We start from the raw sequence: 21,459 nt of genomic DNA, 5'->3' as shown, positions 1-21,459 counted from the left end.
TTCCCCATGTAAGGATACTGACCCCCTGACCCCCTTCCCCCATGTAGGGATACTGACCCCCTGACCATGTAGGGATACTGACCCCCTGACCCCCTTCCCCATGTAGGGATACTGACCCCCTGACCCCCTTCCCCATGTAGGGATACTGACCCCCTTCCCCATGTAGGGATACTGACCCCCTTCCCCAAGTAGGGATACTGACCCCCTTCCCCAAGTAGGGATACTGACCCCCTTCCCCAAGTAGGGATACTGACCCCCTTCCCCATGTAGGGATACTGACCCCCTTCCCCATGTAAGGATACTGACCCCCTGACCCCCTTCCCCATGTAGGGATACTGACCCCCTGACCCCCTTCCCCATGTAGGGATACTGACCCCCTTCCCCATGTAGGGATACTGACCCCCCTTCCCCATGTAGGGATACTGACCCCCTTCCCCCATGTAGGGATACTGACCCCCTTCCCCCATGTAGGGATACTGACCCCCTTCCCCATGTAAGGATACTGACCCCCTGACCCCCTTCCCCATGTAGGGATACTGACCCCCTTCCCCATGTAGGGATACTGACCCCCTGACCCCCTTCCCCATGTAGGGATACTGACCCCTTCCCCATGTAGGGATACTGACCCCCTTCCCCATGTAGGGATACTGACCCCCTGACCCCCTTCCCCCATGTAGGGATACTGACCCCCTGACCCCCTGACCATGTAGGGATACTGACCCCCTGACCCCCTTCCCCATGTAGGGATACTGACCCCCTGACCCCCTTCCCCATGTAGGGATACTGACCCCCTGACCCCCATCCCCATGTAGGGATACTGACCCCCTTCCCCATGTAGGGATACTGACCCCCTTCCCCAAGTAGGGATACTGACCCCCTTCCCCAAGTAGGGATACTGACCCCCTTCCCCATGTAGGGATACTGACCCCCTTCCCCATGTAGTGATACTGACCCCCTTCCCCAAGTAAGGTTACTGACCCCCTGACCCCCTTCCCCATGTAAGGTTACTGACCCCCTTCCCCATGTAAGGTTACTGACCCCCTTCCCCGTGGAGGGATATTGAACCACTTTTTATTTTATTTATTTATTTTACCTTTATTTAACCAGGCAAGTCAGTTAAGAACAAATTCTTATTTTCAATGACGGCCGAGGAACAGTGGGTTAACTGCCTGTTCAGGGGCAGAACGACAGATTTGTACCTTGTCAGCTCGGGGATTCGAACTTGCAACCTTTCGGTTACTAGTCCAACGCTCTAACCACTAGGCTACCCTGCTGCGAACCACCTTCCCCGTGTTGGGATACTGACCCCCTTCCCCGTGTGGAGATTGTGTAGGATAGTCGAAGGGGAGCTATAGTGTCCTGTATGAGGGTTATAGTACCCTTACCAGGGCTGGAGTGTCCTTCAGTGCTGAGGTTACTAACGGGAGGATCAGCAGGGTTTGAGAACAGTGCTGAGGCTACTCTAACAGGAGGATCAGCTGGGTTTGAGAACAGTGCTGAGGCTACTCTAACAGGAGGATCAGCAGGGTTTGAGAACAGTGCTGAGGCTACTCTAACAGGAGGATCAGCAGGGTTTGAGAGCAGTGCTGAGGCTACTCTAACAGGAGGATCAGCTGGGTTTGAGAACAGTGCTGAGGCTACTCTAACGGGAGGATCAGCAGGGTTTGAGAACAGTGCTGAGGCTACTCTAACAGGAGGATCAGCTGGGTTTGAGAACAGTGCTGAGGCTACTCTAACGGGAGGATCAGCAGGGTTTGAGAACAGTGCTGAGGCTACTCTAACAGGAGGATCAGCAGGGTTTGAGAACAGTGCTGAGGCTACTCTAACAGGAGGATCAGCAGGGTTTGAGAACAGTGCTGAGGCTACTCTAACAGGAGGATCAGCTGGGTTTGAGAACAGTGCTGAGGCTACTCTAACAGGAGGATCAGCTGGGTTTGAGAATACTTTAAGCAGACCGTTGAAACATTCTATGGTGGCAGTTGGCAGTTGATAGGTGAGTCACTTCTCTCATGTGAGACAGGTGAGGTGGATCAGGTGGGTAAAGGAGGGGCACATTCAGACAGAACACCTCAGCAGACCGTTGAAAGGAACAGTAGTGGACCTGAGACTACTCTTTAAAGTGAGACGGGAGAGAGGACGGAGTAGGGAGCCAGGAGGTCAGTCGTATCCCAGATCAGAGTGGTCCATCAGGCCTCTTCTCCAGGCTGTACTCCCTGGTCCTCAGGACCTTCCAGCCCACCACACCAAGCAGGAAGATCCCCATCACCTTGAAGCCCACCTGCAGGCCCAGGTACCTGCAGAGATACGATAAAGGCAGGAGGGTTAGAGCTAGTTTATAGCATGACTGTAAATATCACATTCCCACCTGCAGGCCCAGGTACCTGCAGAGATACGATAAGGCAGGAGGGTTAGAGCTAGTTTATAGCATGACTGTAAATATCACATTCCCTCCTGCAGGCCCAGGTACCTGCAGAGATACGATAAGGCAGGAGGGTTAGAGCTAGTTTATAGCATGACTGTAAATATCACATTCCCACCTGCAGGCCCAGGTACCTGCAGAGATACGATAAAGGCAGGAGGGTTAGAGCTAGTTTATAGCATGACTGTAAATATCACATTCCCACCTGCAGGCCCAGGTACCTGCAGAGATACGATAAGGCAGGAGGGTTAGAGCTAGTTTATAGCATGACTGTAAATATCACATTCCCACCTGCAGGCCCAGGTACCTGCAGGGAAATCAATCAACCAATCCAGTCAACCAACCAATCAATCAACCAATCAGTCAACCAATCCAGTCAACCAATCCAGTCAACCAACCAATCAATCAACCAATCAGTCAACCAATCCAGTCAACCAACCAATCAGTCAACCAAACCAGGCAACCAACCAACCAGTCAACCAATCCAGTCAACCAATCCAGTCAACCAATCCAGTCAACCAACCAATCAATCAACCAATCAGTCAACCAATCCAGTCAACCAACCAACCAGTCAACCAATCCAGTCAACCAACCAATCAGTCAACCAATCCAGTAAACCAATCCAAACAACCAATCAGTCAACCAATCCAGTCAACCAACCAACCAATCACCAATCAATCAACCAATCAATCAATCAACCACTCCAGTCAACCAACCAATCACCAATCAATCAACCAATCAATCAACCAACCAACCACCAATCAATCAACCCATACATTAATGAATGAATCATCCTCACTTGTATAAACGAGGCATGACAATAGTTGCATTCTTACCTGTTCCTCAGGATGTTATTGTCATAGTAACCACAGCCCAGCCGGTTGCCACAGGCATGTTTCCACCAAATACAGGAGCTGTCGATGACAATGCCGAACAGGGCTGGGGCTGGTAACCAGGCTAGAATAGAGGAGGATCACACAATACATAACGTTATATACAGGAGCTGTCGATGGTCATGCCGAACAGGGCTGGGGCTGGTAACCAGGCTAGAATAGAGGAGGATCACACAATACATAACATTATATACAGGAGCTGTCGATGGTCATGCCGAACAGGGCTGGGGCTGGTAACCAGGCTAGAATAGAGGAGGATCACACAATACATAACATTATATACAGGAGCTGAGGATGGCCATGCGGAACAGGGCTGGGGCTGGTAACCAGGCTAGAATAGAGGAGGATCACACAATACATAACATTATATACAGGAGCTGAGGATGGCCATGCGGAATAGGGCTGGTAACCAGGCTATTATAATACAATAAGACTCTATAATAACTCTAAACATTAACACTGTTCATAGAAAATAACGGCATTTCAATATAGTTGTAATCCACTAGAGGGCACTGTAACACTGCATTGACGGATGATAAGGCAGGGTCATATCCTAGAAGACGGGTCATATCCTGGAAGACGGGTCATATCCTAGAAGACGGGTCATATCCTAGAAGACGGGTCATATCCTAGAAGACGGGTCATATCCTAGAAGACGGGTCATATCCTGGAAGACGGGTCATATCCTAGAAGACGGGTCATATCCTGGAAGATGGGTCATATCCTAGAAGACGGGTCATATCCTAGAAGACGGGTCATATCCTGGAAGACGGGTCATATCCTGGAAGACGGGTCATATCCTGGAAGACGGGTCATATCCTGGAAGACGGGTCATATCCTAGAAGACGGGTCATATCCTGGAAGACGGGTCATATCCTGGAAGACGGGTCATATCCTAGAAGACGGGTCATATCCTAGAAGACGGGTCAAATCCTAGAAGACGGGTCATATCCTGGAAGACGGGTCATATCCTGGAAGACGGGTCATATCCTAGAAGACGGGTCATATCCTGGAAGACGGGTCATATCCTGGAAGACGGGTCATATCCTGGAAGACGGGTCATATCCTAGAAGACGGGTCATATCCTAGAAGACGGGTCATATCCTAGAAGACGGGTCATATCCTGGAAGACGGGTCATATCCTGGAAGACGGGTCATATCCTGGAAGACGGGTCATATCCTAGAAGACGGGTCATATACTAGAAGACGGGTCATATCCTAGCAGACGGGTCATATCCTAGCAGACGGGTCATATCCTAGAAGACGGGTCATATCCTAGAAGAAGGGTCATATCCTAGAAGACGGGTCATATCCTAGAAGACGGGTCATATCCTGGAAGACGGGTCATATCCTCGAAGACGGGTCATATCCTGGAAGACGGGTCATATCCTGGAAGACGGGTCATATCCTAGAAGACGGGTCATATCCTAGAAGATGGGTCATATCCTGGAAGACGGGTCATATCCAAGAAGACGGGTCATATCCTAGAAGACGGGTCATATCCTGGAAGACGGGTCATATCCTAGAAGACGGGTCATATCCTAGAAGACGGGTCATATCCTAGAAGACTGGTCATATCCTGGAAGACGGGTCATATCCTAGAAGGCGGGTCATATCCTAGAAGGCGGGTCATATCCTAGAAGGCGTGTCATATCCTGGAAGGCGGGTCATATCCTAGAAGGCGGGTCATACCCTAGAAGGCGGGTCATACCCTAGAAGGCGGGTCATATCCTAGCAGACGGGTCATATCCTGGAAGGCGGGTCATATCCTGGAAGGCGGGTCATATCCTAGAAGACGGGTCATATCCTGGAAGGCGGGTCATATCCTAGAAGGCGGGTCATATCCTAGAAGGCGGGTCATATCCTAGAAGGCGTGTCATATCCTAGAAGGCGGGTCATATCCTGGAAGACGGGTCATATCCTAGAAGGCGGGTCATATCCTGGAAGGCGGGTCATATCCTAGAAGGCGGGTCATATCCTGGAAGACGGGTCATATCCTGGAAGACGGGTCATATCCTAGAAGACGGGTCATATCCTAGAAGACGGGTCATATCCTGGAAGACGGGTCATATCCTAGAAGACGGGTCATATCCTAGAAGACGGGTCATATCCTAGAAGACGTGTCATATCCTGGAAGACGGGTCATATCCTAGAAGACGGGTCATATCCTAGAAGACGGGTCATATCCTAGAAGACGGGTCATATCCTAGAAGACGGGTCATATCCTTGAAGACGGGTCATATCCTTGAAGACGGGTCATATCCTAGAAGACGGGTCATATCCTTGAAGACGGGTCATATCCTAGAAGACGGGTCATATCCTTGAAGACGGGTCATATCCTGGAGCGGTGGATTTGATATGTCATTGTATTCTATTGTGTATTGCTTTAGGAACATCTGTCTATATGAAGAAGATAAAAGAGTATACTTACCAAGTACTCTCATGAGCAAAAACTGGACTCCTATGGCAAAGGATTTATCTTCATGGGGAACAGTTCTGAAACAATTCAAGCAAAGTAAGATAGATTACATTTTTTTTTATTATTAAAATGATGCTTTAGTTTAAATGTTCATTGTTTTCTTCTCTATGGACTTTGTGGTACTCATGAGGAGTATTTCACATCAAATCAAATTATAATGAACAATTAAATTAAATGACACTTTATCCAGCCATTATTTAGCTGAGGACCATCATATTCACTACCAGTCAAAGGTTTAGACACACCTACTCATTCAAGGGTTTTTCTTTATTTTTACTATTTTCTACATTGTAGAATAATAGTGAAGACATGAAAACTATGAAATAACACATATGGAATCATGAAGTAACCAAAAAAGTGTTTAACAAATCCAAATATATTTCACCATATAGATAGGGTTGTGTGTTAGGGAGGGAGGACCATCATATAGATGGGGTTGTGTGTTAGAGAGGTTACCTGAGGACCATCATATAGATGGGGTTGTGTGTTAGGGAGGGAGGACCATCATATAGATGGGGTTGTGTGTTAGGGAGGGAGGACCATCATATAGATGGGGTTGTGTGTTAGGGAGGGAGGACCATCATATAGATGGGGTTGTGTGTTAGGGAGGGAGGACCATCATATAGATGGGGTTGTGTGTTAGGGAGGGAGGACCATCATATAGATGGAGTTGTGTGTTAGGGAGGAAGGACCATCATATAGATGGAGTTGTGTGTTAGGGAGGTTACCTGAGGACCATCATATAGATGGGGTTGTGTGTTGGGGAGGTTACCTGAGGACCATCATATAGATGGGGTTGTGTGTTAGGGAGGCGATCAACCCAGCCAGAGAGATGAGGAACATGACAGGAAGCAGGAAGTGAGGACATTGGTTGGGGCAAGGACCGGGGCGGGCAGTACCCCCACCACTACCCTGGCTGTAAGCTATGCAGATACAGTCTGTGTACTTCTACTCCAGAAGAAGAAGAGCACAGAAGACACCAGTGTCAATATATAAAGATAGACAACACATACAAGTATGCCATACATTTCTCAGATTCAAGAAGTAAAATGTACAAAATGACTTGTTTTCATTAAGACAACGGCTAAATTGTGAACGATTGATAACCTATACTGATTTGAAAGTACTGTAATTAATTAACTACAGTTAACTCTTGGTCTGACTTGAAGTTTAACTAATTCAACTAGTCAACATAATGGCCATGCAGTGACTATTATATACACCAAGTCGAGTCAATATAACTAGTAGCCTTGCCACAGTACTCCTGCTTATAGATTACACTACTACTGCAACATCTACAAGTGGTTTAACTCCACTTAAAACACTTCCTGTGTCCCAGGGCCGATTACAGATGGATTGGACTGGCCCATTGATTGTTAACCATCCATACCGTGTAGCTGTACTGTAGGTAGAGACTGTAGCACACAGTCAGACACATAGCGCTATGTGTCTGACTGCCTTGCTGACCAATACACTCTCCTAAACTGGGTTTAATCAGTTTAAACGGTTGAAGATTTAGACCGTACAGATGTAGGATCTTAATTTGACCAGTTTCTTACAGTAGGAGAATACCAGGACATGGCGGTAACAGGAAAATTTGAATTATTTTGTGGATTATAATTAATGGACATTTTTGTAAGGGGTTTGATGCATTTTTTTGTTAAGGCAAATCAAGTCTGACATTTTTAAGTGGAAACTTTAGACGGTTTTATAAACCTTGAATACGCTACAATCGGTGGTGGAAACATACTCGAGTAAAAGTAAAGATACCTTAATAGAAAATTACTCAAAGTGAAAGTCACCCAGTAAAATACTACTTGAGTAAAAGTCAAAAAGTTTTTGATTTTTAATATACTTAAGTATCAAACGTTAAAGTATAAATCATTTAAAATTCATTATATTAAGCAATAAAGATGGCACCATTTCTTGTTTTCTTAATTTACGGATAGCCGGGGGCACACTTCAACACTCAGACATCATTTACAAACAAAGTATGTGTTTAGTGAGTCCTCCGGATCAGAGGCAGTAGAGATGACCAGGGATGTTCTCTTGATACGTGTGTGAATTAGACCTTATTCCTGTCCTGCTAAACATTCAAAATGTAACGAGTACTTTTGGGTGTCAGGGGAAAATGTACGGAGTAAAAAAGTACATTATTTTCTTTAGGAATGTAGTGAAATTAAAGTTGTCAAAAATATATATAGTAAAGTAAAGTACAGTTACCCCAAAAAAATGACTTAAGTACTGGATGATCAAATTAAGACCCTACATCTGTAACATTACCATTTGTTCAGTTATGTCATACTACTTCCCTAACTTCATTCTGACGTATCTTTTATGCAAATCAAAGCGGATAAATGTGCACTCATCAGAAACCTGAGATTAAATGGCCACCTACCAGAACCCTGAATTTGTTCTTGGGGTCTTTGGTGTACTCTTTGCAGCCTGCGTGGCAGGGAGACAGGTACTCAGTGTTGTCAGATCCACACACTGGGTTAAAGGAGTAAGCAGGACAGGAGCAGTTGGAATAACAGGTGGCCAGAAACCTGTAGGGGGGGGGGGGAGAAGATGTTTAGAGAATGGTTTAGTGTGTCACAATAGAGTTGTACCCGATATCCACATTATTGTGCTGAGCTGGCTCAGATATTGTCTTTTCATATGGACCTTTCCTGCAAGGTTCCAGGAACTGTGGTGAATGTCTAAGCAGGCCAGATGAGTACAAGGCTAGCTAGGCTTGGTTCAGCTCGGCTCAGCTCAATAGTGTGAAAAGGGCATTTCCATATTTATATAAGGGTTATGAGATCACTGCAGAGTTCTGGGTGGAGTTAAGTTCATCAGTAGAGCTCTGGGTGAGTTACGTTCATCAGTAGAGCTCTGGGTGAGTTACGTTCATCAGTAGAGCTCTGGGTGAGTTGCGTTCATCAGTAGAGCTCTGGGTGGAGTTAAGTTAATCAGTAGAGCTCTGGGTGGAGTTAAGTTCATCAGTAGATCTCTGGGTGAGTTACGTTCTTCAGTAGAGCTCTGGGTGAGTTACGTTCATCAGTAGAGCTCTGGGTGAGTTACGTTCATCAGTAGAGCTCTGGGTGAGTTAAGTTAATCAGTAGAGCTCTGGGTGGAGTTAAGTTAATCAGTAGAGCTCTGGGTGGAGTTACGTTCATCAGTAGAGCTCTGGGTGGAGTTAAGTTCATCAGTAGAGCTCTGGGTGGAGTTAAGTTCATCAGTAGAGCTCTGGGTGAGTTACGTTCATCAGTAGAGCTCTGGGTGGAGTTAAGTTCATCAGTAGAGCTCTGGGTGGAGTTAAGTTCATCAGTAGAGCTCTGGGTGGAGTTAAGTTCATCAGTAGAGCTCTGGGTGAGTTACGTTCATCAGTAGAGCTCTGGGTGGAGTTAAGTTCATCAGTAGAGCTCTGGGTGAGTTAAGTTCATCAGTAGAGCTCTGGGTGAGTTAAGTTCATCAGTAGAGCTCTGGGTGAGTTACGTTCTTCAGTAGAGCTCTGGGTGGAGTTAAGTTCATCAGTAGAGCTCTGGGTGGAGTTAAGTTCATCAGTAGAGCTCTGGGTGAGTTAAGTTCATCAGTAGAGCTCTGGGTGAGTTAAGTTAGTTCATTAGAGCTCTGGGTGAGTTACATCAGTAGAGCTCTGGGTGAGTTACGTTCTTCAGTAGAGCTCTGGGTGGAGTTAAGTTCATCAGTAGAGCTCTGGGTGGAGTTAAGTTCATCAGTAGAGCTCTGGGTGGAGTTAAGTTCTTCAGTAGAGCTCTGGGTGGAGTTAAGTTCTTCAGTAGAGCTCTGGGTGGAGTTAAGTTCATCAGTAGAGCTCTGGGTGGAGTTAAGTTCATCAGTAGAGCTCTGGGTGGAGTTAAGTTCTTCAGTAGAGCTATGGGTGGAGTTAAGTTCTTCAGTAGAGCTCTGGGTGGAGTTCAAGTTCATCAGTAGAGCTCTGGGTGGAGTTAAGTTCATCAGTAGAGCTCTGGGTGGTTAGTTAGTAGTTGGAGTTAAGTTCATCAGTAGAGCTCTGGGTGGAGTTAAGTTCATCAGTAGAGCTCTGGGTGAGTTAAGTTCATCAGTAGAGCTCTGGGTGAGTTAAGTTCATCAGTAGAGCTCTGGGTGAGTTACGTTCTTCAGTAGAGCTCTGGGTGGAGTTAAGTTCATCAGTAGAGCTCTGGGTGGAGTTAAGTTCATCAGTAGAGCTCTGGGTGGAGTTAAGTTCTTCAGTAGAGCTCTGGGTGGAGTTAAGTTCATCAGTAGAGCTCTGGGTGAGTTAAGTTCATCAGTAGAGCTCTGGGTGAGTTACGTTCTTCAGTAGAGCTCTGGGTGGAGTTAAGTTCATCAGTAGAGCTCTGGGTGGAGTTAAGTTCATCAGTAGAGCTCTGGGTGAGTTAAGTTCATCAGTAGAGCTCTGGGTGAGTTAAGTTCATCAGTAGAGCTCTGGGTGAGTTACGTTCTTCAGTAGAGCTCTGGGTGGAGTTAAGTTCATCAGTAGAGCTCTGGGTGGAGTTAAGTTCATCAGTAGAGCTCTGGGTGGAGTTAAGTTCTTCAGTAGAGCTCTGGGTGGAGTTAAGTTCTTCAGTAGAGCTCTGGGTGGAGTTAAGTTCATCAGTAGAGCTCTGGGTGGAGTTAAGTTCATCAGTAGAGCTCTGGGTGGAGTTAAGTTCTTCAGTAGAGCTCTGGGTGGAGTTAAGTTCTTCAGTAGAGCTCTGGGTGGAGTTAAGTTCTTCAGTAGAGCTCTGGGTGGAGTTAAGTTCATCAGTAGAGCTCTGGGTGGAGTTAAGTTCATCAGTAGAGCTCTGGGTGGAGTTAAGTTCTTCAGTAGAGCTCTGGGTGGAGTTAAGTTCTTCAGTAGAGCTCTGGGTGGAGTTAAGTTATGGGTAAAGACCAGGGTTCCTGTTAATGTTATCTGTTGTTCATTAGCCTCTGTTTGGTGTTGTACTGTAGTAACAACATCTCTAGTTGTTTGGGTTCACCAGTGGCACAGCTCCAAACAGTAGCCTTGTCTTAGTGTCCACAAGTGGCTAGTTAATTAACGGTGTCTTCTACAAAGTTCACAAGGCTCCGTATGTTTGCTTGTGTAATATCAAAAGATAAGTTAAATTAAGTAAATTGTCCTCAAGACCGGACAATAATGTACCTGATAGGGCTTGTGTTTCAACAAACTCTTTTTTTTGGTACAAATAATTTAAATGCTTCTGTCTTCTAGTCCTCATGACCTCCCTAGAACTCCATGTATTTAAACACCTTCAAAATATCAACTGTCAAACTACAGAGACAGTAACACAGCCTCCCCAAAATGACAAACTACAATTAACATACACATCAACAACAGCCCAATCAGCCAGCACAGGGCCCAATCAACCAGGGTTACATGGCCCAATCAACCAGGACACGGCCCAATCAACCAGGACACGGCCCAATCAACCAGGACACGGCCCAATCAACCAGGACACGGCCCAATCAACCAGGGCACGGCCCAATCAACCAGGGCACGGCCCAATCAACCAGGGCACGGCCCAATCAACCAGGACACAGCCCAATCAACCAGTGCTACATGGCCCAATTGGTCAGTGCTACATGGTCCAAACAACCAGGACAAGGCCCTCCGAATATGTAACTGTTTGGCAAAGATGCAGATCCCTCCTCTGACTCACCCATGGGGTGTGTAGTTGACCTCCGCCACCCTCTGTGTGGGGCAGCCCATGAAGAAGAGAGGGATGATGAGGAGGACAGAGATGGTGAGCATGGCGACAGAAAAACGAGGGATGGTCTTCAGAGAGAGACCGGTCCTCTTCATGATGACTCCGCCCACCAGCATCCCCACGGCAACGGACGGAAGGTTCACCGCACCTGAGGGAGAAGACGAGATTTTTGAGAGCAGAATAGATTTAAATACTTTCTCCACAGTATGTATCTGTATACTGTCTCTTTGTATCTGAATCGATCTCTACATACAGAACTACAAAGACAGAGATAGTATGAAAGAGTGCATAGCGAGCTGATTTGTCTTAAAAAAAGATACGAACAACTTAATTGTCTCAGGCATACAAACACTAGCCTGGTTGCCAGTCTATGATCAGCTATTACATTGTACATGACACAGAGTACAAGGAGTGGAATGTTACAGAGACTGATACTGGCGGCAGGGTAGCCTAGTGGTTAGAGTGTAGAGGGGGCAGGGTAGCCTAGTGGTTAGAGTGTAGAGGGGGCAGGGTAGCCTAGTGGTTAGAGTGTAGAGGTGGCAGGGTAGCCTAGTGGTTAGAGTGTAGAGGAGGCAGGGTAGCCTAGTGGTTAGAGTGTAGAGGAGGCAGGGTAGCCTAGTGGTTAGAGTGTAGAGGGGGCAGGGTAGCCTAGTGGTTAGAGTGTAGAGGGGGCAGGGTAGCCTAGTGGTTAGAGTGTTGGACTATTAACCAGAAGGCTGCAAGTTCAAACCCCCGAGCTGACAAGGAACAAATCTGTCGTTCTGCCCCTGAACAGGACAGTTAACCCGCTGTTCCTAGGCCGTCATTGAAAATAATAATTTGTTCTTAACTGACTTGCCTGGTTAAAAAAACACTGAATATATGAGTTTTCAATGGATTTGGATTTCATGTAATGGACATACACAAAATAGTCCCAATTGGTGAAGTGAAATGTAAAACCTGTAAAGTGGTGTGTGTATGTATTCAACCCCTTTGCTATGAATCCCCTAAAAAGGCAACCAATTACCTTCAGAAGTCACACAATTAGTTAAATAAAGTCCACCTGTGTGCAATCTAAGTGTCACATGATCTGTCACATAATCTCAGTGTATATACACCTGTTCTGAAAGGACTCAGAGTCTGGAACACCACCAAGCAAGAAGCACCACCAAGCAAGAGGTACTATGAAGACCAAGGAGGTCTCTAAAACAGGGTCAGGGACAAAGTTGTGGAGAAGTACAGATCAGGGTTGGGTTATAAAAAAATATTCAAAACTTTGACCATCCCACAGAGCACCATTAAATCCATTTTTTTTAAATTGAAAGAATATGGCACCACAACAAACCTGTCAAGAGAGGGCCGCCCACCAAAACTCACAGACCAGGCAAGGAGGGCATTAATCAGAGAGGCAACAAAGAGACCAAAGATAACCCTGAAGGAGCTGCAGAGCTCCACAGCGGAGATTGGAGTATCTGTCCATAGGACCACTTTAAGCCGTACACTCCACAGAGCTGGGCTTTACAGAGAAGTGGTCAGAAAAAAAGCCATTGCTTAAAGAAAAAAATAAGCAAACACGTTTGGTGTTCGCCAAAAGGCATGTGGGAGACTCCCCAAACATATGGAAGAAGGTACTCTGGTCAGATGTGACTAAAATGTAGCTTTTTGGCCATCAAGGAAAACACTATGTCTGGCACAAACCCAACACCTCTCATCACCCCGAGAAACCATCCCCACAGTGAAGCATGGTGGTGGCAGCATCCCTACGGTGAAGCATGGTGGTGGCAGCATCATGCTGTTTTTCATCGGCAGGGACTGGGAAACTGGTCAGAATTGAAGGAATGATGGATGGCGCTAAATACAGGGATATTTTTTTAGGGAAATCTGTTTCAGTCTTCCAGCAGGACAATGACCCTAAGCATACTGCTAAAGCAACACTTGAGTGGTTTAAGAAGAAACATTTAAATGTCTTGGAATGGCCTAGTCAAAGCCCAGAACTCAATCCAATTGAGAATCTGTGGTATGACTTAAAGGTTGCTGTACACCAGCGGAACCCATCCAACTTGAAGGAGCTGGAGCAGTTTTGTCTTGAAGAATGGGCAAAAATCCCAGTGGCTAGATGTGCCAAGCTTATAGAGACATACCCCAAGAGACTGTCAGCTGTAATTGCTGCAAAAGCAGGCTCTAGAAAGTATTGACTTTCGGGGGGGGGGGTTGAATAGTTATGCACGCTCAAGTTTTCTGTTTTTTTTGTCTTATTTCTTGGTTGTTTCACAATTGTTTCAAACTTCAAAGTGGTAGGTATGTTATGTAAATCAAATTATACAAACCCCCCAAAAATTGTATAATTTTATAATATAATTTATATTATAATTACAGTTTTTAAGGAAACAAAATAGGAAAAATGCCAAGGGGGTGAATACTTTCGCAAGCCACTGGTAATCACGTTTTCAAAATGAAAAGCTGAAACGTCTTGAGTCAATTAAGTATTCATCCCCTTTGTTATTGCAATCCTAAATCATTTCAGGAGTAAAAATGGACTCACTCTGGAAGCAATAATAGTGTTAAACGTGATTTTTTTTTTTTGAACGACTACCTCATCTCTGTACCCCACACATACAATTATCTGTAAGGTCCCTCAGCCGAGCAGTAACTTTCAACAAAATGTGGAATACGTCATGGGGTATGAATACTTTCTGAAGGCACTGTATGTGTTAATAAAATCAGTTTCCTCTAAAACTAGCTAGATTGATCTAATCTAAAGCTAGCTCACAAAACTACTAACGTTAGCTTTAGTAGCGTAGCTAGATAGCTAGCTGGCTAACATTGATGCAATCATGTAGCCAGCAGCTAACATTAATAACGTAGACTCAACTGAATAAATGTGTTTGGCACAGGATAAAGAATATGAAATGATCTGCTGCTTCTACCCAATGCATACTGTTCCTGGAAAGGTTAGTCAGTCAGTTTGTTAGTCCGGTAATGTTGGCATATTATTTCCACTGCTGGTGATTATTCACAAATGTTTGTGGTGCAAAAGTACAGATTCTACAACTTCCGTCACAGAGCTCTGTTTAGCCTCCAAAAATAGCTAGATTGATCCAATCTAAAGCTAGCTCACAAAACTACTAACGTTAGCTTTTGTAGCGTAGCTAGATAACTGGCTGGCGAACATTGATGCTACACAGATACTGTGAACACGTGGTAGTTTGACGGGTTTGATCCACCTTAGGAGTGCCACCTCTGTCCCAGTCTATACTGCTGATCCCACAGAAAATACACATAGATGAATGCTGAGACAGGACGAGACAACATATATAATACGGTTTCAATGCTCACTCTCTACCAGCATCCTTGGACAGCCTTTTCAACAGTTGTCATTCATCCACAACTGCAGTACGTTAAACTCTTTGATGTAAACCATTATCATAACAATCCCAAGTGAAGAACAGAGATCTGTGTCTTCATCTCCATGCCAACTGTAACCCATGCCAACTGTAACCCATGCCAACTATCAATACCAGCCATTGAGTAGGCTAAAGAGCGAGTAGGATCAGATTCACCATACTTAATCTGTTTCACATAGTGGATCAATAAGGAAACACAAACACCATTCATCTATGGGGTGGCAGGAAGCCTAGTGGTTAGAGTGTAGGGGCGGCAGGAAGCCTAGTGGTTAGAGTGTAAGGGCGGCAGGGTGGCCTAGTGGTTAGAGTGTAGGGGCGGCAGGTAGCCTAGCGGTTAGAGTGTAGGGGCGGCAGGTAGCCTAGTGGTTAGAGCGTTGGGGCGGCAGGTAGCCGAGTGGTTAGAGCGTTGTGGCGGCAGGAAGCCTAGTGGTTAGAGCGTTGGGGCGGCAGGTAGCCTAGTGGTTAGAGCGTTGGGGCGGCAGGAAGCCTAGTGGTTAGAGCGTTGGGGCGGCAGGTAGCCTAGTGGTTAGAGCGTTGGGGCGGCAGGAAGCCTAGTGGTTAGAGCGTTGGGGCGGCAGGTAGCCTAGTGGTTAGAGCGTTGGGGCGGCAGGAAGCCTAGTGGTTAGAGCGTTGGGGCGGCAGGTAGCCTAGTGGTTAGAGCGTTGGGGCGGCAGGAAGCCTAGTGGTTAGAGCGTTGGGGCGGCAGGAAGCCTAGTGGTTAGAGCGTTGGGGCGGCAGGTAGCCTAGTGGTTAGAGCGTTGGGGCGGCAGGAAGCCTAGTGGTTAGAGCGTTGGGGCGGCAGGTAGCCTAGTGGTTAGAGCGTTGGGGCGGCAGGTAGCCTAGTGGTTAGAGCGTTGGGGCGGCAGGAAGCCTAGTGGTTAGAGCGTTGGGGCGGCAGGTAGCCTAGTGGTTAGAGCGTTGGGGCGGCAGGTAGCCTAGTGGTTAGAGCGTTGGGGCGGCAGGTAGCCTAGTGGTTAGAGCGTTGGGGCATCTTTCGTTCTGCCCCTGAACAAGGCAGATAACACACTGTTTCCCGGGCACGAAGATGTGGATGTCGATTAAAGCACCCCCCCCCCTCTGACTCAGAGGACTTGGGATAAATGCATTCAGTTGTACCTCCATTTCATCTGTTCCACAAAGATTTGGTGAAAGGGTTTGATTGAACGCAGACCATTCCATTGCTCAGATTGGCGCACATTCAACAAATCTGTTAAACAATGTGGATATTTGTACAAATCTGTCATGATTTATGTGTTGTAACAGACCCACCATGTGGTTACTGAAGTCTTGTTTTGGATATATCTGTCTGTTTTTTTTGCTGCTTAACATTTAGAAGTTGTTTATTTTTCAGGTCATGTATAGAAGAACTGACTGCCAAATGTTAACTGATTAGCATAGCTAGCATACACAAAATCAGAGGAGGAGGTAGTCAGTCTTTTTTAAAAATATTTTTTTTAACTGTAATGCAGTTGATTGGTGACAATGACATGTGTTGGGGTTGACATCCATCCATACATTATACTCCGATGTTTACCTCAAAATAGTGTGAAACAAACGTATAAAAAAAAAATGACTAAAATGTAGATTAATTTAGCTGGGAAGCAATGAGGAGATTCAAGATGTGTCGTCGCCACCCCCCCCCCCCCCCATGTAAAATTCCATTGTTTTGGTCGAGTTTCGATTGACCTCTTCACCGTATTTATAGTTTAGCAATAATGAATCAGTTATAATAGCTCCTCTGTTCAACCTTGTGTGTGTGTGTGTGTGTGTGTGTGTGTGTGTGTGTGTGTGTGTGTGTGTGTGTGTGTGTGTGTGTGTATGTGTGTGTGTGTGTGTGTGTGTGTGTGTGTGTGTGTGTGTGTGTGTGTGTGTGTGTGTGTGTGTGTGTGTGTGTACGCAGGCCTGCGTAGTACAAAGCAGCTAACGAGACACTGTTCTGTCAGCTGTCGTAGGCAGCCTTGCTGTCTGGAGAAGAGGGGTCCTTTTATGTTTCCATATATCGCACAATTGGCCCAGCGACGTCCGGGTTTGGCCCGGGGTAGGTCGTCATTGTAAATAAGAATTTGTTCTTAACTGACTGGCCCAGTTAAATAAAGGTTAAATGTACGTCCGTCGTGTGTGTTGTACTGACCTATGAGGAGGCAGTTGTACTGACCTATGAGGAGGCAGTGGAACTGTACTGACCTATGAGGAGGCAGTGGAACTGTACTGACCTATGAGGAGGCAGTGGAACTGTACTGACCTATGAGGAGGCAGTAGAACTGTACTGACCTATGAGGAGGTTTCTGTAAGCGGTAGTTGTGCTGTACTGACCTATGAGCAGGTTGCTGTAAGCGGTAGTCGTGCTGTACTGACCTATGAGCAGGTTGCTGTAAGCGGTAGTCGTGCTGTACTGACCTATGAGCAGGTTGCTGTAAGCGGTAGTCGTGCTGTACTGACCTATGAGCAGGTTGCTGTAAGCGGTGGTCGTGCTGTACTGACCTATGAGCAGGTTGCTGTAAGCGGTAGTCGTGCTGTACTGACCTATGAGCAGGTTGCTGTAAGCGGTGGTTGTACTGTACTGACCTATGAGCAGGTTGCTGTAAGCGGTAGTTGTGCTGTACTGACCTATGAGCAGGTTGCTGTAAGCGGTGGTCGTGCTGTACTGACCTATGAGCAGGTTGCTGTAAGCGGTGGTCGTGCTGTACTGACCTACGAGCAGGTTGCTGTAAGCGGTAGTCGTGCTGTACTGACCTATGAGCAGGTTGCTGTAAGCGGTAGTTGTGCTGTACTGACCTATGAGCAGGTTGCTGTAAGCGGTAGTCGTGCTGTACTGTCTCTCCAGGAACTTGGTGAGGAAGGTGGCGAGGCCAGCGATGACTGAAGAGAAACAGCACTGAGACAGAACCAACAGCAGGAACAGAGGACTGAGGAGCAGGCGAACAAACAGCCTGGGGAACACTGAGGAGAGAGGAACAGAGAGGACAGACACACACACACAGACGTACACAAATAAGTTAGTCAGTTCACTAAGAAACACTGCAGCTACCGGGCAGACTCTGTGAACTCCTACAGTATAAAACACACAATACAAGTGTAAAATTCAAGTGTGAAACAAAGTTTCTCAAAACAGAGGCCAGAGGGACCAGAACAAACAACAGTGACGACATCTCCTAGCGATGGAAAGGTCAATGGCTGGTGTGTGTGTGTGTGTGTGCGTGTGTTAGTGTGTGTGTTAGTGTGTGTGTGTGTGTGTGTGTGTGTGTGTGTGTGTGTGTGTGTGTGTGTGTGTGTGTGTGTGTGTGTGTGTGTGTGTGTGTGTGTGTGTGTGTGTGTGTGTGTGTGTGTGTGTGTGTGTGTGTGTGTGTGTGTGTGTGTGTGTGTGTGTGTGTGTGTGTGTGCGTGTGTGTGTGTGCGTGTGTTAGTGTGTGTGTTAGTGTGTGTGTGTGTGTGTGTGTGTGTGTGTGTGTGTGTGTGTGTGTGTGTGTGTGTGTGTGTGTGTGTGTGTGTATAGAGGACTTACTCTTCAGGAAATCAAGCATTGAGAAGTCTGGCTTTTTGGAGCCTTCATTCTGAACGGCAGCTTCAGTTCCACTCTGCAAGGAAATGATCCACTCAGGTTTAAGTATGGCAGAAACAACGCATGCATCATTTGAGCTTTTATTTTGGAAAACAAATATTTTCAGAGTGGTGACGAAAGCAAAAGAGAAGCAGTTTTTATTTCATTATTCAAAATGTTTTATAGAGAGACAGAGAGACGGAGAGAGAGAGAGAGACAGAGAGAGAGAGAGACAGAGAGACATAGAGACGGAGAGAGAGAGAGAGAGACAGAGAGACAGAGAGACAGAGAGAGAGACAGAGAGAGAGAGACAGAGAGAGAGAGAGACAGAGAGACAGAGAGACAGAGAGAGAGAGAGACAGAGAGACAGAGAGACAGAGAGAGAGAGAGACAGAGAGACAGAGAGAGAGAGAGAGAGAGAGAGAGAGTCTTGATATATACGAGTACACCCCCTGGACAGGACACTACAGTCGTGGCCAAAGTTTTGAGAAGGACACACATTAATTCTCACAAAGTTTGCTGCTTCAGTGTCTTTAGATATTTGTGTCAGATGTTACTATGGAATACTGAAGGATAATTACAAGCATTTCATACGTGTCAAAGGCTTTTATTGATAATTACATGAAGTCAATGCAAAGAGTCAATATTTGCAGTGTTGACCCATCTTTTTCAAGACCTCTGCAATCTGCCCTGGCATGCTGTCAATTAACTTCTGGGCCACATCCTGACTGATGGTAGCGCTCACCTTGTCTTCTCCGGACAAGCTGTTTTCCGGATGTCCCAAACAATCAGAAAGGGGATTCATCAGAGAAAATGACTTTACCCAGGTCCTCAGCAGTCCAATCCCTGTACCTTTTGCAGAATATCAGTCTGTCCCTGATGTTTGTCCTGGAGAGAAGTGACCTCTTTGCTGCCCTTCTTGACACCAGGCCATCCTCCAAAAGTCTTCGCCTCACTGTGCGTGCAGATGCACTCACACCTGCCTGCTGCTGTTCCTGAGCAAGCTCTGTACTGGTGGTGCCCCGAACCCGCAACTGAATCAACTTTAGGAGACGGTCCTGGTGCTTGCTGGACTTTCTTGGGCGTTATCTCCTTGAAGTTATTGATGATCTGATAAATGGTTGATTTAGGTGCAATCTTACTGGCAGCAATATCCTTGCCTGTGAAGCCCTTTTTGTGCAAAGCAATGATGACGGCACGTGTTTCCTTGCAGGTAACCATGGCTGACAGAGGAAGAACAATGATTCCAAGCACCAACCTCCTTTTGAAGCTTCCAGTCTGTTATTCAAACTCAACCAGCATGACAGAGTGATCTCCAGCCTTGTCCTCGTCAACACTCAAACCTGTGTTAACGAGAGAATCACTGACATGATGTCAGCTGGTCCTTTTGTGGCAGGGATGAAATGCAGTGGAAATGTTTTGGGGGGGCTTCAGTTCATTGTCATGGAAAAGAGGGACTTTGCAATTCATCTGATCACTCTTCATAACATTCTGGAGTATATGCAAATTGCCTTCATACAAACTGAGGCAGCAGACTTTGTGAAAATTAATATTTGTGTCATTCTCAAAACTTTTGTCCAAGACTGTAATCTATCTACTGTTCCTGTAAAGAAACAGCTTGATGTACCAGGACACCCCCTGGACAGGACACTAGTCTATCTCCTGTTTCTGTAGTGAGACAGCTTGATGTACCAGGACACCCCCTGGACAGGACACTAGTCTTTCTCCTGCTACTGTAATGAGACAGCGTGATGTACCAGGACACCCCCTGGACAGGACACTAGTCTATCTCCTGTTTCTGTAGTGAGACAGCTTGATGTACCAGGACACCCCCTGGACAGGACACTAGTCTATCTCCTGTTTCTGTAGGGAGACAGCTTGATGTAGCAGTACACCCCCTGGACAGGACACTAGTCTTTCTCCTGCTACTGTAATGAGACAGCTTGATGTACCAGGACACCCCCTGGACAGGACACTAGTCTATCTCCTGTTTCTGTAGTGAGACAGCTTGATGTACCAGGACACCCCCTGGACAGGACACTAGTCTATCTCCTGTTTCTGTAGTGAGACAGCTTGATGTACCAGGACACCCCCTGGACAGGACACTAGTCTATCTCCTGTTACTGTAGTGAGACAGCTTGATGTACCAGGACACCCCCTGGACAGGACACTAGTCTATCTCCTGTTACTGTAGTGAGACAGCTTGATGTACCAGGACACCCCCTGGACAGGACACTAGTCTATCTCCTGTTACTGTAGTGAGACAGCTTGATGTACCAGTACACCCCCTGGACAGGACACTAGTCTATCTCCTGTTACTGTAGAGAGACAGCTTGATGTACCAGTACACCCCCTGGACAGGACACTAGTCTATCTCCTGTTACTGTAGAGAGACAGCTTGATGTACCAGGACACCCCCTGGACAGGACACTAGTTTATCTCCTGTTACTGTAGAGAGACAGCTTGATGTAGCAGTACACCCCCTGGACAGGACACTAGTCTATCTCCTGTTTCTGTAGTGAGACAGCTTGATGTACCAGGACACCCCCTGGACAGGACACTAGTCTATCTCCTGGTTCCGTAGTGAGACAGCTTGATGTACCAGGACACCCCCCTGGACAGGACACTAGTCTATCTCCTGTTTCTGTAGAGACAGCTTGATGTACCAGGACACCCCCTGGACAGGACACTAGTCTAGGCCCTGCTACTGTAATGAGACAGCGTGATGTACCAGGACACCCCCTGGACAGAACACAAGTCTAGGCCCTGCTACTGTAATGAGACAGCGTGATGTACCAGGACACCCCCTGGACAGGACACTAGTCTAGGCCCTGCTACTGTAATGAGACAGCGTGATGTACCAGGACACCCCCTGGACAGAACACAAGTCTAGGCCCTGCTACTGTAATGAGACAGCGTGATGTACCAGGACACCCCCTGGACAGGACACTAGTCTAGGCCCTGCTTTGTGTTATAGGTCTACAGTAACAGTCATTTGCACTACTGGCTCCAGACCAGAAGAGGGCAGTAATAACCTGAGAATAAGGTACCCAGAAA

General features: G+C 46.5%; 1 protein-coding gene across 1 annotated transcript in view; it reads right to left on the bottom strand.

Moving 5' to 3' along the window:
* Positions 1-998: 998 nt before the first annotated feature.
* The window catches only part of LOC135513302 (solute carrier organic anion transporter family member 2A1-like), a 76,918-nt gene continuing 56,457 nt past the window's right edge, over positions 999-21,459 (bottom strand). The window contains exons 7-14 of the mRNA XM_064936196.1: positions 18,367-18,439; positions 17,640-17,804; positions 11,434-11,629; positions 8,190-8,337; positions 6,564-6,739; positions 5,744-5,808; positions 3,256-3,376; positions 999-2,294 (exon numbers count right to left, since the gene is read on the bottom strand). Of these exons, the coding sequence (XP_064792268.1) occupies positions 2,174-2,294; positions 3,256-3,376; positions 5,744-5,808; positions 6,564-6,739; positions 8,190-8,337; positions 11,434-11,629; positions 17,640-17,804; positions 18,367-18,439 (1,065 nt within the window). The 3' untranslated portion in view covers positions 999-2,173. The remainder of the gene's footprint in view (positions 2,295-3,255; positions 3,377-5,743; positions 5,809-6,563; positions 6,740-8,189; positions 8,338-11,433; positions 11,630-17,639; positions 17,805-18,366; positions 18,440-21,459) is intronic.

Source organism: Oncorhynchus masou, chromosome 24 (assembly GCF_036934945.1).
Source record: "Oncorhynchus masou masou isolate Uvic2021 chromosome 24, UVic_Omas_1.1, whole genome shotgun sequence".
NCBI lineage: Eukaryota > Metazoa > Chordata > Actinopteri > Salmoniformes > Salmonidae > Oncorhynchus > Oncorhynchus masou.
This window is presented reverse-complemented; position numbering and strand designations above follow the sequence as displayed.